Source organism: Sabethes cyaneus, chromosome 2, assembly GCF_943734655.1.
Source record: "Sabethes cyaneus chromosome 2, idSabCyanKW18_F2, whole genome shotgun sequence".
Classification (NCBI taxonomy): Eukaryota; Metazoa; Arthropoda; class Insecta; order Diptera; family Culicidae; genus Sabethes; species Sabethes cyaneus.
Genome location: NC_071354.1, coordinates 154,924,426 through 154,940,022, shown reverse-complemented (window position 1 = coordinate 154,940,022; position 15,597 = coordinate 154,924,426). Strand labels below are relative to the sequence as shown.

Genomic DNA, 15,597 nt, shown 5'->3' with positions numbered 1-15,597 from the left:
TCACAAAATTTGGTATTCTTGAATCACATGGGCGCTAGTTCGTGTAATTGTATCAATGAGTAGAATTTTGTACTTGTCCAAGAGGTGCGTGGGGATGTTTTTATGCAGGAAAAGCGCAACAGTACATCGTCAAATAAGCTTGACTGAATTGCTTCAAACTCTACCAAATCCTCGCAGAAGCAACATCCATCGAAACTATAAAAGAAATTTTCATCCAGTATTGACGGCTTCCGAGCGGCTTGAGGAACTTCGCCTACTTGTGGAAGAAAAATAACAGAATGAAATTGCAAGGAAGAAGGCCATCCAGAAGCATAATCAAGAGGAATTGGAGCAACGTAAAAATGAGATAGTAAAACTCAGAAAGCAAAAACAGGACGAAGTGGAACAGCTAAAGATGAAGCGACAGACGCCGACATACGCGGAAGATAACCGACAAAAAGGGCAATAGCTAAAACTCAGAATACTAAAACTAGAGCCAGCTTTCTCGTAAAACTTGCGCGTGTCATTAGCCCGGAATAATTGTTCCAGCTACTCGGCGTCCTCCTTCTGGCGCTTTTCCTCCTCAGGATCGTGGTCAACTCATTCCGCGCTCGTCGATACTTGGCCAAAATCCCTCTCGTAGATATGCTTAGATAGTTTTTCCGAGCTCTTTTTTCCTCTCTATCGCTTGTTGACATTCCCCGTCAAACCAATCATTTCGTGTACTCGAGTTCTCCATCCGTTTCCGAGGGTCAAAGCTCTACAGAGGAAGCATCGACCCTCGAAGCATCTAGCCTTCTTTTTTCTACCAATTTTATTGTTTAATCAATGAATCTAGTCCCATTTGATGTCCTAAAGGTAAACCGGTATAGAAAAGTGAGCGACCACCCCTCCCTTTAGCTTGGTTGCATCCGTATACTGCAAGAATTTATTCTAAAGTGATATCTTGCACGGAAACAGGGTTGATGGGTTATTCGTGCTAGTGGCTTGTGCTATGCCAAGTCTGCATTTGTGTCCTAAGACACAGACCCTTTCATTTTTTTCGTTTTATACTTTCTACTACTTTTCACTTAATCGACATTCTCTAGAACTGCGAAGTGCGGGGACTAGTCATAATTTGCTCTTGGATCATACGCGTCATTCGCAACTCGAACCACACCATTCTTATAAACTAGTTAGAGGTTTCATGGTCGGTAAAGCAAAGTTCAGCACAGAGTGAGGGTGTGTGCGCATATGTGTTCTCTTGCATTACCCCTAGAACCTAGAACCAGGTAGTGGGACAAGTTATTAATTGGCCTTGAACAATTAGCTTCGCATTACGCACCACAAGCAAGTACTTACTTTACTTCAGTGGCAACGGTCCGTTACCGATCCTGCGCCGAACGAATTATGGTCCTCCAGTACCGTCGGTCCTGGGGTGCCTGTTTTCCATTTTGCCACCAAGTATAGATCGCAGAATTTTGCGCTTAAAAACGCCTAGCACCATGATTCGTGTTCGTAAAGGGCCATCGGGAGGATTAGTGTTCTGTAGAGCGCTAGTTTTGTGCGAATCTGCAAACTACGGGACTTCAGCTGGCTACGTAATCCGTAGAAGGCCCGATTCGCGGCTGCAACTCGTCGTTTCACTTCGCGGCTTACATCGTTGTCACATGTCACGAGTGTACCAAGTGTACTTCATATCGTTCCCCATCTAACTCCACCTCGGCACCAACACTTGGGCTCCCACGTTCCCTACCAGCAACCATGTACTTCGTTTTGGCGGTTTTAATGGCAAGTCCCAAACTTGCCGCTTCCCTTTTAAAAGGCCTGTTCCACTGCTCTACGGTTGATTCCGATAATATCGACGTCATCCGCAAAACCAAGAAGCATGTGAGATTTCGTGTTGATAGTTCCATTCCTTTCCACGTTTGCCCTTTGTAATGCACCTTCCAAGGCAATGTTGAATAGCAGGTTAGAGAGTGCTTCCCCTTGCTTCAGTCCATCCAATGTCACGAAAGCAGCTGAGGTCTCATTCGCTATTTAACGCATGATTTGGATCCGTCCAGCGTCGCACGAATCAGCGTAACTAGTTTAGTCGGAAAATCATGTTCTAGCATTATCTGCCACAGCTCATTTCGTTAAACCGAATCGTACGTCGCTTTGATGTCCACAAACAGATGGTGTGTCCGCAAGTTGTACTCCCGGAACTTGTTTAGCAACTGTCGCAGGGTAAACATCTGATCCGTCGTGGAGTGACCCTCACGAAAACCAGCTTCCCTACTAGCACAGTTGTTATAAACTAGTTGTGGTAACCGAATAACGACTAATTTCAGTCATAAATAAGGTGCTGCAACCAAAAATGAGGGAATGTGCTGCTAGGGTTGATACTCGCCTATGAAGGACTCCGCTAACGGTCTCAGTCTGCAGAACAGGATACGGGAAAGCACCTTGTAGGCAGAATTGAGCAATGTAATTCCTCGATAGTTTTTACACTCCATTCAATGTCCCTTTTTGAAAATTGGGCAAATGAGGTCATCCAACAACTCCTCCGGCATTTGTTCTTCCTCCCAGATCCTGACAATGATCCGGTGGATTGCTTCGTAAAGCCGCTCGCTGCCCGCTTTTAGAAGTTCAGCCGGGATACCGTCCTTCCCAGCAGCCTTACCGTTTTTCAGCTCACTGATTGCCTTTTTAACCTCCTCCTGTGTTGGTGGCTCCACTCACAATTCGTCGCTCACAATTCCTATCCTGTCCCTGCTGATCTCCGCATTTACCTCTCCATTCAACAGTATCTGGGAGTGCTCCTTCCACCTGGCTGCTACCGCCATTTTGTCGTTAAGCAGGTGTTCAGCACTATCATCGCACATCACAGGCATGACAAAATTCCTGCATCTCACCGTTTTATGGAAACTCCGTGTGTCGTTGCTGGTGTATCGCTCCTATGCGCCGGTGAGCATGTGCTCATCGTACTCGCGTTTCTTTAGACGATGGATTCTTTTTTCCGCAGCTCTAGTCTCTTTGTACCTCTCTCTGTTTTGACGCATTGCCGCAGTGAGCATGCGACTCCGGGCCTGGCTCTGATCATCTGCCACTCTCTGGCATTCGGCATCAAACCAGCTGTTACGCTGTCTTCCACGCGTCGTGCCTACCACCTCTCTCGCAGCTGTTTCGATGACACCATAGATGTTCCTTCACAGCCCATTTATATCTTCTCCTTCTACCTGCTGTTCTGTTGGTCAAGCTTCTTGGCGTACTCCTCTGCTACGTCGTCTGTCATTAACCGCTGGATGTTGAAATGCTGGATGTCCTATCAGTGCGAGCTTTCGTCGTGTTTGACAGCCTTGCGCAAATCTTACTCACTACGAGATAGTGATCAGTGTTGATATTTGGTCCCCGAAAAGACCGTACATCGATAACATACGAAAAGTGTCGACCGTCAATCAAGACATGATCGATCTAAGATCTAGAGTCTCCATTTGGATGCCTCCAGGTGTTTTTCCGAATATTCAAATGTGGATAGTAGGTGCTATAGATGGCCATTTCTCTGGCCGCGGCAAAATTTATGAGCCTTAGACCGTTATCATTGGTCGACAGATGAAGGCTATATTTTCCAATGACTGAACGCAAGCATTCCTCCCTCCCGATTTGCGCATTTGCATCTCCGATGATGATTTTTACGTCGTGTTTTGGGCACTCTCCATAGGTCCTCTCAAGCCTGTCGTAAAACTCGTCCTTTGCATCATTGGATTTATCATTTGTCGGTGCGTATAAGTTGATTAGGCTGTATTTCAAAAATTTGCCCTTAATCCTCAACACGTATACGGTCATCTACGGGCCTCCACCGAATAACTCGTTGCTTTTGTTTTCCCAACACTACGAAACCGACTCCATGTTCTGCTTTTTTACCGCCACTGTAGTCGATGTGGCACTTGAAAGAAGTGCCTGCAATAGGGTCTACTGCACGGAACTCCCTTTCTCCGGAATTTGACCACCGAACTTCCTGAATAGCAGCGATCTCCACTCCGAATTGATGCAGCTCTCGAGCAAGCAAGCCAGCCCGTGCCGGTTCGTGGAGAGTTCGGACATTCCAGGTACCAAGTTTCCAATCATTATCCCTTAATCGTTTCCTTGTCCCTTGCCGTGTCCTATACCGATTGTTCCGCTCTGAATTTCTTTTTTCGTTATTCGTGGTAATTGAGTTTTCGGTACGCTACCTCACCGGGGTCGCGATACCTGCATCCCGCTGACGGGTCTGCCATCTTAGGTGTAGCTTGCGGGATACAGCATTTCATACTCAGCCGCCCGTTTCAAGACAGACGCTGTGTGAGCCGCCCCTCACCTGGAGAACAGGCGCTCTAGTTCGCACCTCCTAGCTTAGCTGCTTCAGTAAGTACATGAAGCATTTCCGGGTAAGGCCTTCGACCGTCATCATTTGACTTAGATCTGCGTGGAGGCGCTTGGTGGGAGCTTGAGAAAGCCAGAGCTATGTTTGACGCTCCATCCAGGTAACTCACTCCATTTCATACCCCCACAAGCAAGTACTACTCTTATAACTTGTCCTAGCCAGGGGCTTCCGCCGAATTTAGTAGTAAGGAAGTGTGTAGAGGGTTCTGAGAATAACATCGAATGACCTGATTCTACTAAGTTTCGAATCCACGACCACTCGCTTGTCAAGTCAGATTCGGTAAGCTTGTGGCTTTCGCAACCAGCGCACAGTGGTCCAAACAGCGAAATGCGTGATCGTTTGATATAGCGCCGAAACGTGAAGTTTTTCGCATATAGTGTCTTTAGGAACATTTCTTGGTATAACAAGCCCCTTCTTGTGAGAGAAATCTTTGGGTGATTAATTCCCTTAAAAGTGAGATACGAAATTTATTTTCTCGTATATTCGAGATACAGGTTTAGTACTTTCGGCAAAGTTGTAGTAAATATCAATACAAACAACTTTGTCAAAGACACCATACTTGTATCTCTTCATGGAAATTGTCTATGAAGTTATTCATGAACAATCCCTTCAAAACAGTTTTTAAACCTTGAGTTATTCTGGTCAACTTTTACGTGTTCATAGTGTTCTAAAAAGTTGATTATCTTGCTAAAATCAACATTTTTGTAGAACATTATTATACGTGATTTTCTGAAGTTTCGGAGATATTGAGCATTTTTGTTGAAAAATAGTACTACTTTGAGCTTAAACATTTCCCAAGGTGGCAAATGATGGTGGATCAAACAACTCGTACTTAAAAGTACAACAAAAAGATGTATTGTTTATTTTATTTTTTGTTTGAGTAAGGTTAATTGTTACCTGCTTGTCAATTCGTGTTTTCAAATTAAATAGACTAAAAAGTCATTCCGAGAAAATTCGGTCTTCTGTGACTGTTGTTGAAATTCGGCCATTTGGATTTCGGCCATTCGTGATTCGACCATTTGTGTTTCTGCCATTTGGTACTAGCCCATTATGAGTGGGATCTTTTGAAAAGACACCAATCGAAGGTATTGAACAAAATAGACTTAAGTTAGTTATTTGGAAGCTTTTCTGTTATTAATTGCCTCAAATAATTTTTAGTCTACATTTATTTTCGTCTCGAAAATAGGCGAAAAAATGACTGGCAACTCGACTTGTTAGAAAGAGATTGTCAACATAAACAAAATGGCGTTTATTGCATCCGAAGTACATTTTAATTGTTCGATAAACATGACTGTGAAGGATTTTTAAAACAACTATAACTTTTGAGGATACAAACAGATACAGTCAATTGACACTTGATCTTAAAGGTTTTTTGTTGTATTTTTAAGTAGGAGTTGTTTGGTCTGCCACCATTTGCCACATTGTGAAATATTTAAGCTCAAAGTAGTACTATTTTTCATCAAAAATGCTCAAAATCTCCGAAACTACAGAAAATCACTTATAATAATGTTCTAGAAAAACGTTGATTTTAGCAAGATAAACAACTTTCTAGAACACTATGAACACGTAAAAGTTGACCAGAATAAGTCAGGATTTAAAAACTGTTTTAAAGGTGTTTGTCCACGAATAACGCTTCATAGATAATTTCCATGAAGAGATACAAGTATAGTGTCTTCGACAAAGTTGTTTCTATTGATATTTACTACAACTTTGCCGAAAGTACCAAACCTTTATCTCGAATGTACGAGAAAATAAATTTCTTATCTCACTTTTAAGAGAATTAATCACCCAAAGATTTCTCTCACAAGAAGGGTCTTATTATACCAAGAAATGTTCCTAAAGACACTATATGCGAAAAACTTCACGTTTCGGCGCAATATCACACGATCACGTATTTCGCTGATTGGACCACTGTGCAGCGGTACAATTCATAATTTTGTTTTTCAGTGTTTGACTCTGTTGATTCATATTTTGTGCAGGGTTGCCAATTTGTTTTTAAAAAAATAAATAAGAATAACAAAGTCTCGCCAAAATCTGGCAGTTTTTGCGAAACGTCTTCTATTTGAATATAGGTTTTGTTTATCGCAGATGTACAATTTTGCTTGAAATTAGATGTGATAGACTTTTTGCAAGACCGAGGAACAAGATTTTTGGCAAAAGTCTGGCACATTGTCATCAATCTGCAAGATTTTCACCATTATCTGTTTGTCTAATGTAGTCTAGTGCACAATCAAAAATATGGCAAATTCCAAATTTATTTGACGTGGTTCTGTGTGCTGTTAGACAGCATGGAACGAAAAAGAAATCCAAATAAGAATGATGCTCGGGCTCTACACTATGACTCGGTATCGTCCGATAGTAAAGTGGACTATCGAACCTAACCCTATCCTATCGACTAAAATTCGGCAAAAACGTACTCTCCGTGGCAGAAACTTAATATACAACAATTTATTGATGCCTAATATTGATAGTTATTGAGATTTCCAGTGATTTTTAGGAATATTATCGTCAGTTGTTTCACTTTTCTTTTTTCGCTTGCGTAATGTTTCTCCAATGGATTTTTCTACTCGAAATACAAGCACAATTGTTTCGTAGTTCGAAAACAGACTCTGAGGCCTGCAAGTCGTAGACGAAATACGTATCTGTCAAGAATAAATATACATAGTAGAATTAAATTGGATAAGTTTTCTTTTTATTTAATTCCAGGACACAATTCTTTTGTTTTAAAAACAATGTTGCATTATTAAAGGTTAAAGAACAACTTAATTTAACGATTGCCATTATAAATCGATGAATCAAAAAGGTTGAAATCTCATAAGCATACCCTCAAAAAAGCAAAAAATCTCATAAGCATGTTCGCTGCTATTTTAGCAGGCTTGTATTAAACGACGGTAATTTAACTGCTCCCAAGTCCTAACTTCAAAAAAATGCTGCAATCAGCTTATTACTACACTGCCCAATCGTGGTAGATTAATATGATTTCAACATATTCGTATTATGCATTTTTTATCTGATATTTTGAATGAGATTCGCTGTGCGTCATCCTCAAAAAAATAAACGGACGTGGTAACAATTTTCTAAGGACTACTCAAACCAGAAAGCTGTCACAAAACATTGTTATTCTTTTCAACACAGTTGTACTATAAAGCATCAATTGACACCAATTATTTGAATGTTTTCTTTTTAGATAGGTGAATAAGCTAGTTTCACATGCTGAAAGACATGTTGGAAGAACTAACATAAATAAATTATAACAGGGATTATTGAATATTTTCATGTCGCGATTTTTCAGTACAAATAAATCAACAGCGCAGTCTTAAAGAAATAGTATGTTATAAAAAAATCATTAGTAAAATAATATCGATTATTTTGTACTTAACGCTAATTTTGATATCTTATTTAACTTTAGAAAATTTGGCGAGTATCACCTCTGCTATGTTCACTCGCTGTATTATTAAACTTCATTTTATACTAATATTATTAGAATGACAAAATAAAAATAATTTGATTGTCGAATTGAATTACACGGTACAGCTTTGAATTTTGTGAAATTCAATTCACTTTAAATGGAAATTGGCTCTAAAAACTGCTGACTTCAGCAAATGTGTGAAGAAAAACAGTAAACATGCATTTCATTCTTCCGATTGCGATTGTCGAAATTTCATTACGCAAAAAATATGTTGCAGTCGCTCAATCCGATGTGCATCTTGCAGTACAGCCACCAGACTGCGCTTGCATGTTCAATGTTCGTACAAATAAATCCGCTATATCTAAATGGCAAATCCAGCTCATGCCCGAATCGTTCTATTATATGTACATACCAAGAAACAAGTTTGATTTTGTTTTTTATTTTTACTCAAAATCAACTCTATATTCATTGCAACGATCATGTCACATTGGCTTGTCTCGTCTGTGGGTTGTACCTAGACGGTGATAATATTTTCGCTGAAACCATGTTAGACTTCAAAATTTTCGCTTGTAGTGCGCTATCCGAGCAGCATTCAAGCAGGAAGTCAGGGCACGTGGACATATTTCATTCGCAACAGTACGCTCAATGATTCTAACAAATCTTCCGCAATCAATTGCAGGTTTCACGGACTCGGACCTATCGCTACTCAGCTGGCTGCAGAGCATCCCAGCCGAAACGTTCTCGGTACCGTTCGAGCAGAAGACCCTGAACGTGGACGTGGAAAGACTGGAAAAACCGTCGCTCGAAACTTCATGGACTGAACATATGCTCATTACTCCGATCAAGCCGAAAACGTTCCCCCACTCTGTGATGCCATTTACGCGGCCCCGCAGTGCAGCGGACATCATGACCCGCTCGCTGCTGCCCTCGCTGGATGCCGTGTCGACCTGTCTCAGTGAGTATTCGGCCGTGTGCAATACTGGCGCGGTGCGGAATTAATGCCATCTTTCTACCATCCTACCATTCTACCGTTGCAGATCCAAAGGCAACCAACGAGTCGTTTCCCATGTCCCGTTCGAGTTTTGCCAGTTTTCACCTGACCGGGATCAAACCGACGAGTGGCAAAATGATGACCTCCAGCGTGGACCGGCTGTTCGAAAACGGCGACGGTGGCGATGTCTATCGAAGCAGCAATTTCAGTGAATATCAGGTCAGTATGGAATTTAAAGTAGGGTTAAAAATGTCTTATGCAAATTTTAATTCAGTGTTTTTGAACCTAAAGTTGTACAAGTTACACAAAATGTCGTGAAAAAAATTATGGTAATTTTGAATGATATTAAAACGTAACAGGAAGTCTTGAGAGCACCTTGTTGTTGATGCCAACGGTTGGTTAGAGCGCACCTAGGTAAAAAAAGCATCCTTAAGTCAGCTTAGTTTGTTCCTATATGAAAGAATCGATTTATTTGCGCCTAGTTTTTGTTCCATTATACATATAATTTTCTAACTTGTGGGAGTTCATGAATGGAAAATAGTTAGACTGCTGAGAAATGAGCACGCCATTTGGCCCGGGGTCCCCCTATCCGGATTTTAGTTACCCGTTTCGCGTAAACACGAATCAAGTTGTTTAAAATACTAGTTTGTCTAACACTGTGGTGGGTTATTATGCAACCAGCCAGGATATTTCCTGTCGTCTACCGCTGCGGTACCACGTGAGGCCAGCCAGTCAGCAGTGGCATGCAGCGACATACAAAAAAGTATGCTAACAGCATTTTTAAACGAGTTTTTCTGAAGAAACATATTTTCTTTTATCTTCTGTTTCTCGCCTTAGCCCTGGGCTGTAGTTGGAATATTTTCTACAAACCTCGCCACATGAACTGTGAACCAACCTACAGTTAAATCAATAATTTATAAATATAAATAACTATGTATGTATAACACTTCGAGTTAAACGTGAGATATCCTTTTGTTATGATTCGTTGAGCATGTTGGCCGGAAGGTGTTTGGGGAATTCAAGTAACAGGCATCACTGTAAGCATTGTGTTTCTCATAAGCTACTTCTGAAGGTGTAAATTGTTGCACTCTTTGTTTTGCTTTCGCTCTACTCAGCCGAACAAGTTGTTTGTAAATATGTTTGTATGCTTGTTTGGAATGTTACCTATCTGTAAATGTTTGTAAAATTTCTAGTGGTCAGAAATACAGTGGTATACCGATTATATCTACCCCGTCGAAAATTTTCAGTAGATATATTTGGAAAGTAGACAAATTTGGAAAAAAAAATTCAGGCTTCTATGTAATCGATATGATCAAAAAACATTTGTTTTTTATTGATTTTTTGCTACATATATTTGCTTCAGTGCAATTTCACGCATACGTCTCAAATTGATAATATCAGCCATCGGTAAGGTGGATTCCTCAGCCCATTCTATAACTTGTTCTGTAACTTTTGGCACTGAAACGCTATTGTCGTTAGTAAACATAAGTTGTTCAGGATCCGAAGCATCTTGTGATGTTTCAGTTTCGTCAATAAAATCTTCTTCAATGGGAACATTGTTGACTGCACTCAATACTTCGTAGTCCGTCATTATTTTACAGCAGTATCTTTCCTCGGTATCATGAGGAAGAATAACCATTTCTGACGTTTTCGTAACGCCCCGTAATACGCTTAATGGAATTTCGTCTTCGTCTGCTAATTTATTTTTATATTCAGTACCAATTATGGTCCAAGACTTTTTAATAATTTTCTCCTCGGCCGTCATCCATGCTTCATGGAGTCAGAAGCATATCTGAAATAGAAAAACAAGGGAATTGCCCTCTGGGATCATTCAATAATGACGTCCATGGCCTTTAGGGGGAGGAGGGTGTCATTTTTGTGACAGGTTGTGACAAAGGGGGGGAGGGGGTTTAGGCAAATGTGAGATCCGTCGAAAAAAATTGCATTTTCATCAAAAGGCAGCAAAAATATGTTTCTCAGTCATTCATCACTCATTGGTTTATTATGATTTTCGAACTTATTGTTCCAGCTGACGGCACTTGAAAGTCAGACACAATTTGTCAATGTTAACTAAATAGACCACGCGTTACATTGAAGAATCAATTTACACATCAATTTCAGTTTATTTGCAATCAAAGTTTCTAGCTTTTTACTAAATATTGGATAGAAAAGTACAATGAACTCTAAAAGCTATCGTCACGATGTAGTGAAATGTTACCAGGTCGATTGCCCATTTTCCCGCTGCCCAGAGGTTGATTTCCCGCTGAAATCCCGCTGTCTAGAGTCCATTTACCGCTAGAAATTCCGCTGAATCAAAAGTCATATTATTTTTTCGTTTCTGGTGTAGAAATAAAGTTAAAAAATATTCATTTAAGTAAGGCTTACATTTGAAATCAAGATGATCTGCTGAAATTGAGAGGTTGCAATTAAATGAACATTATACAAATTTGCTGCATTCATGTTGACGAACCTTCAGGAAACAGAAAAAGAAATATCTTGTTATCCCTCATATAATGACAGCTGACTACGAAAGTTCGCAAGAATTATAAGATTAGGGAGTCTAAGAACACATGCCAAAAATTTCGAAAGAAGCTTTTTGCACAAATTCTCTTTCTGTGTCTAGCTATGATAAAAATCATGCAAAATTTCAGCAACGCTGGCAAATGGTTATGGTTTTTGGTGACAAAAGAAGATAGCGCTCGGCTCTTTGTACTCGCTGATATTTTATTTTAGCAAAAATGTACCGATTTGTCTTTTAGACTTAAGTTTTATCGGCTCATCACCCGATTTCAGGAATGGAAAAAAATCGCTTCTAGTGATCAAGATCATAGAAGCGATCAGATTCAGATTCATTGACATCACTACTTGTAAGCGACAAACACTCTGTCGCGATCCGCGCAGATTATGACAAACCTCATGTCAGATCATGTTCATTGCATGATTGCGTTGAGAAATATAACAGATACAGACGATTGGCTGTGTGCATCGTATGAATCACAATACAAACACAATGTGTGACGGTATATAGCAAACTATGATGTATATAGATCCATAAGTTGTTTGTGTTGTTTTGTTTCCAATTCATGAATCAGTTGGATTTTGCTATTGGCAACGAATTAGTTTGTGGAACAATTAAGAATACGCAAAACGGATTGGTTTGGTGGTCTTCTTTTTCAGTAAGTTCTAATGAGTATTTCTCAGAACTGATCCTATTCTAGGTAAAAAACACAGAATTTTCTAATCAACAGAATATACTGAACCATCTGCCAATGCATGAGCAGACATTAGAGTGTCAATAAACTAACTTTTTTGCTGTCAACCTCTCTTTCAGCACTCTTCTTGTCCACCAAATATCGCTGAATCGAGATCCCGCTAAAATCCCGCTGAGTTATTTAAGAAAACCGCTAGATTCCCGCTAGCCGCTGTTTGGATATAAAGTCCCGCTGTCCGACTTGAAATCCCGCTAAATCTAGCGGGAAAACCGCTGATCTGGCATCGCTGAGTGAAACCTGCTTCGCCGACGCAGATTGAAGCTTGTTTTGAAGCGGAGCCGTGCTACTTCAATCGAAACCAAAGCTTCATTTCTTCATTGATTTGTAACAATTTGCAATTGAATGTTGTTAGAGCCCTTGTTCGCAGTTATTATTTTTTATAAATTGTTATTTTCTATATTTTTTTAATCTTACATTAACTCTTAAAAAGTTAAGCTTTTTTATAAACCACTTTTTACTTTCAACACGCTTTTCATTTTTATTTTGAGTTTGTGTGACGTCCAAGGGGGGGGGGGTTGAGTTTTGTGACACAATCGGACAGAGGGGGAAGGGGGGGGGTCTAAAAAAGCAGAAATTTGGTGGACGTCATATTTGAATCGTCCCTTGTACCAGCTACCTCCCTGAGAGACGTAGTTCTACGTCACAAAAATCTGGTCCAGTGATGTATAAGGTGACGATCAAAGCATGATACAGTATATTTTCATATAAGACTTCATTATTGCATAAATTGTAACAGTATAACAAAATATTTTATCAAAAGAGGGGATTGCCACACACTTTTACAGAATATTTTACTATCAGGACATCGACTTGGCCTAGATCCAGTTGAAACACATTCAACTGTGACGAAAAGATATCGTAAATTTTTTATTAATTGTAAAAATGGAGTTTTTGAGCAATTGGTACTCTGCCAGAAAAGAAAACAAACTAATTTTGACTTTGATTTTTCAGATTATTATAGACTATATTTCGCTTTGATTACTTTGAAATGCAAAAAATATTTTATGGTATGTATATTTCATTAAATACGTCAAAATCCATGTGATTGAAAAAGTATTTAAAAAAAGGTAGATAAAAACGGAAGTAAAAGGTAGACAAAATCGGGGGTACCTAAAATCGGGTGTAGATTAAATCAGGTGTAGATATAATCGGGATACCACTGTAATACTAGGAACAAACTAAAAGCTGATTCGTCAGTTGTTGGTCGTTTGTTCATTCATTCAAAATAAATTGTACTATATATTAAATTTGTATAATTATCTTCCTGTTTGTTAACAAGAACAAGAAAAGCTACACGCCACCTCGACCAAATATTGAAATATTATTACTTTATAACACTCTGGTATTTTGTTACTAGTTGTGCCAGCACTGATACTAGTTGATCCTTCTGGGAGCAGTTCGTAAACGGGAAATTTATATGCAATGCCTTTCTCGCATGTTTTCACGTCGTCATCTATTCCCAAACTGTCGCACGGTTTCAGTGCGCTGAACTAAGTCAGATCGAGGTCAACGATTCAGAAGCTGAAGGATGTGTCGTATCAAGTTGTTTGCACAAACCACAGCAGCGTGTGTAAACAGACACGACGAATGAAACGTTAATCACTGTCTGATCCGAAAGCTTCAAGAGCTTCCTAGTGCGGACTTTTTTTTTGCACAGCAGAAGCGTGTACAGTTTCGGTTTTATGTGTATGCTTTGACTTGGGAAACAAAAGGAAAGAAACCAATCTCGCTGATTCCGTTTGCTTCTGAAGCAAGAAAAAAAAAATGAGGAAAAGTGCCTTTGGCCAATCGTGCCCTATCGCATTTCTGAATGATTGGGTTTACCATGTAACATTTTCCTGCGACTGGGAAGTTGTTTGGCGTACCTACGTAGTGTGTGAGCACGTTTTAATCATGATTCGTTTATTTTTATTGGAAAGCTTGCTTGTTTACCAAGGCATATTTACCGTCACTTCGAATCCTTATTCACTAGATTAGCTTCTAGTGCCAATTATGTCTCAGAATTACGAAGAGAATAAATGATATAACATTGCATTGATTGACATTTAATTTGCTAAAAAATATTGGTAACTAAAACAATAGTACAATACTGCATACAGCGTACCGCTATGCGATACGCATTCCGATAATGTCGTCTGCCCAAAATCAGAACTTATTTGAAATGCAAAGCATTCTATCAGAATAATAGTTGGCACGTATTCACTTTCAAGAACCGACAACTTCCTATCTTAGACCGGCACAAATCGATCGAATTGCAATTGAATTCAATTGCAAGCGCCATTATCGCCCACCGCCTGCCTGTCGACGGCGATGACGGTTCCTGCCTTAAACGATCTCCACCAAGGGATTGCTGCGCTCCGTAGTAAATTTGCATCTAATTCGAGTTTTTTTTTTTCTGCCGCTTCATTCTTTTCCCACTCGTCAGCAGGGACTTCCATCAATAGAAGAAATCGCTTCCGTGCACTCGAAGTCACCCGAGCTGCAGGCAGTAGCCGGGGCAGTAGTGAAAACCAGCGACATTCACCAGAACAGTGCCGAACGAGATAGTCCCAACACGACCAACTCGACGGCGAAAAGTTCGCGTAGGGATTCGCTGACCGATAAGATCGCTACCGCCAATCAGCCGGTGCCAACAGGACTTCCCCACCACAGCCAACCGCCGCCTCCCTTGCCGTCGGTAGGTCCACCACAAGGGTCTTCCTCGTCCGGCATCCATTCCGGGACCAGTGCCAATAGCGCTAGCAATCATCATCAGCAGGGAGTGGGAGTGCATCCTCAAGCAGCCCCACCACCGCCACCAACAGGCGTAATATATGACCAGCCAAGGTAGGTTAAATAGTGTTCCCACTAACTAGTTAAGTATGATTTATGATTCCCGATTTTAGAAACAACGAAAGCCTAGCAAACGGCGGAGGTGGTGAACTGTACGAGAAGTTTAAACAGCAGAAGCAAAATAAGGAAAGTGATTATATTATGAACGGAAATCCAACTATTGTGCCACCGGTGAGTCAGCCTCCGTCAAGCCACAGCCAGCAGAACGGCGGCAGCATTGGTGACGGAATAGTTTCCGGTAATGGACCGGCACGGCCAACTCATCTGCTGGATGACGGAAGCGGAAAAGAGTTTGAGGTAGGTGGCGTTTTGTTTATTTTTTCTGGATAGTTTTCTAGGATTTGGCTTACTCTGCGGTTATATAAAATGTGATTCACGAGAGATGATACCTAGTATAAATCGTTGGGCGGATTCTTGTCAAGCTTCAATTGGAAATTAGTGCTCGAGTATTGGGTGTTGCATACTGTAAGGCAAATAAGTTTTTGTCTTGATGCGGTTTTCGCACCAACACGACTTATGATCAATACTGTCTTGGAATTCAACTACAGTTTGCGGTTTTGTGAGCCTGCCTAATTCAACATTTGGCTGTGTTTTATTTTTCTAGAATTTTTGAAGACTATTATTTAAAAACAATTCCTTCTATTACTCAAGAAAGTCTTTATTTATCTTACTAGCTAAGTCAAAAACTGCCGGAACTAAAATTGAGCTGTGGCAAATAGAATTACAACCA

The 15,597-nt window shown here is 40.3% G+C and overlaps 1 protein-coding gene across 2 annotated transcripts in view; it reads left to right on the top strand.

Annotated features, from left to right (window-relative positions):
• Nucleotides 1-15,597, top strand: part of LOC128733518 (WD repeat-containing protein 47) — a 208,570-nt gene that overhangs the window by 71,054 nt on the left and 121,919 nt on the right. The window contains exons 3-6 of one of the 2 annotated variants that reach the window (XM_053827166.1): nt 8,452-8,727; nt 8,810-8,982; nt 14,464-14,861; nt 14,921-15,164. In XM_053827166.1, coding sequence (XP_053683141.1) covers nt 8,452-8,727; nt 8,810-8,982; nt 14,464-14,861; nt 14,921-15,164 — 1,091 coding nt within the window. Of the gene's footprint in view, nt 1-8,451; nt 8,728-8,809; nt 8,983-14,460; nt 14,862-14,920; nt 15,165-15,597 lie in introns of both variants that reach the window. The other variant, XM_053827165.1, reaches the window with a different exon arrangement.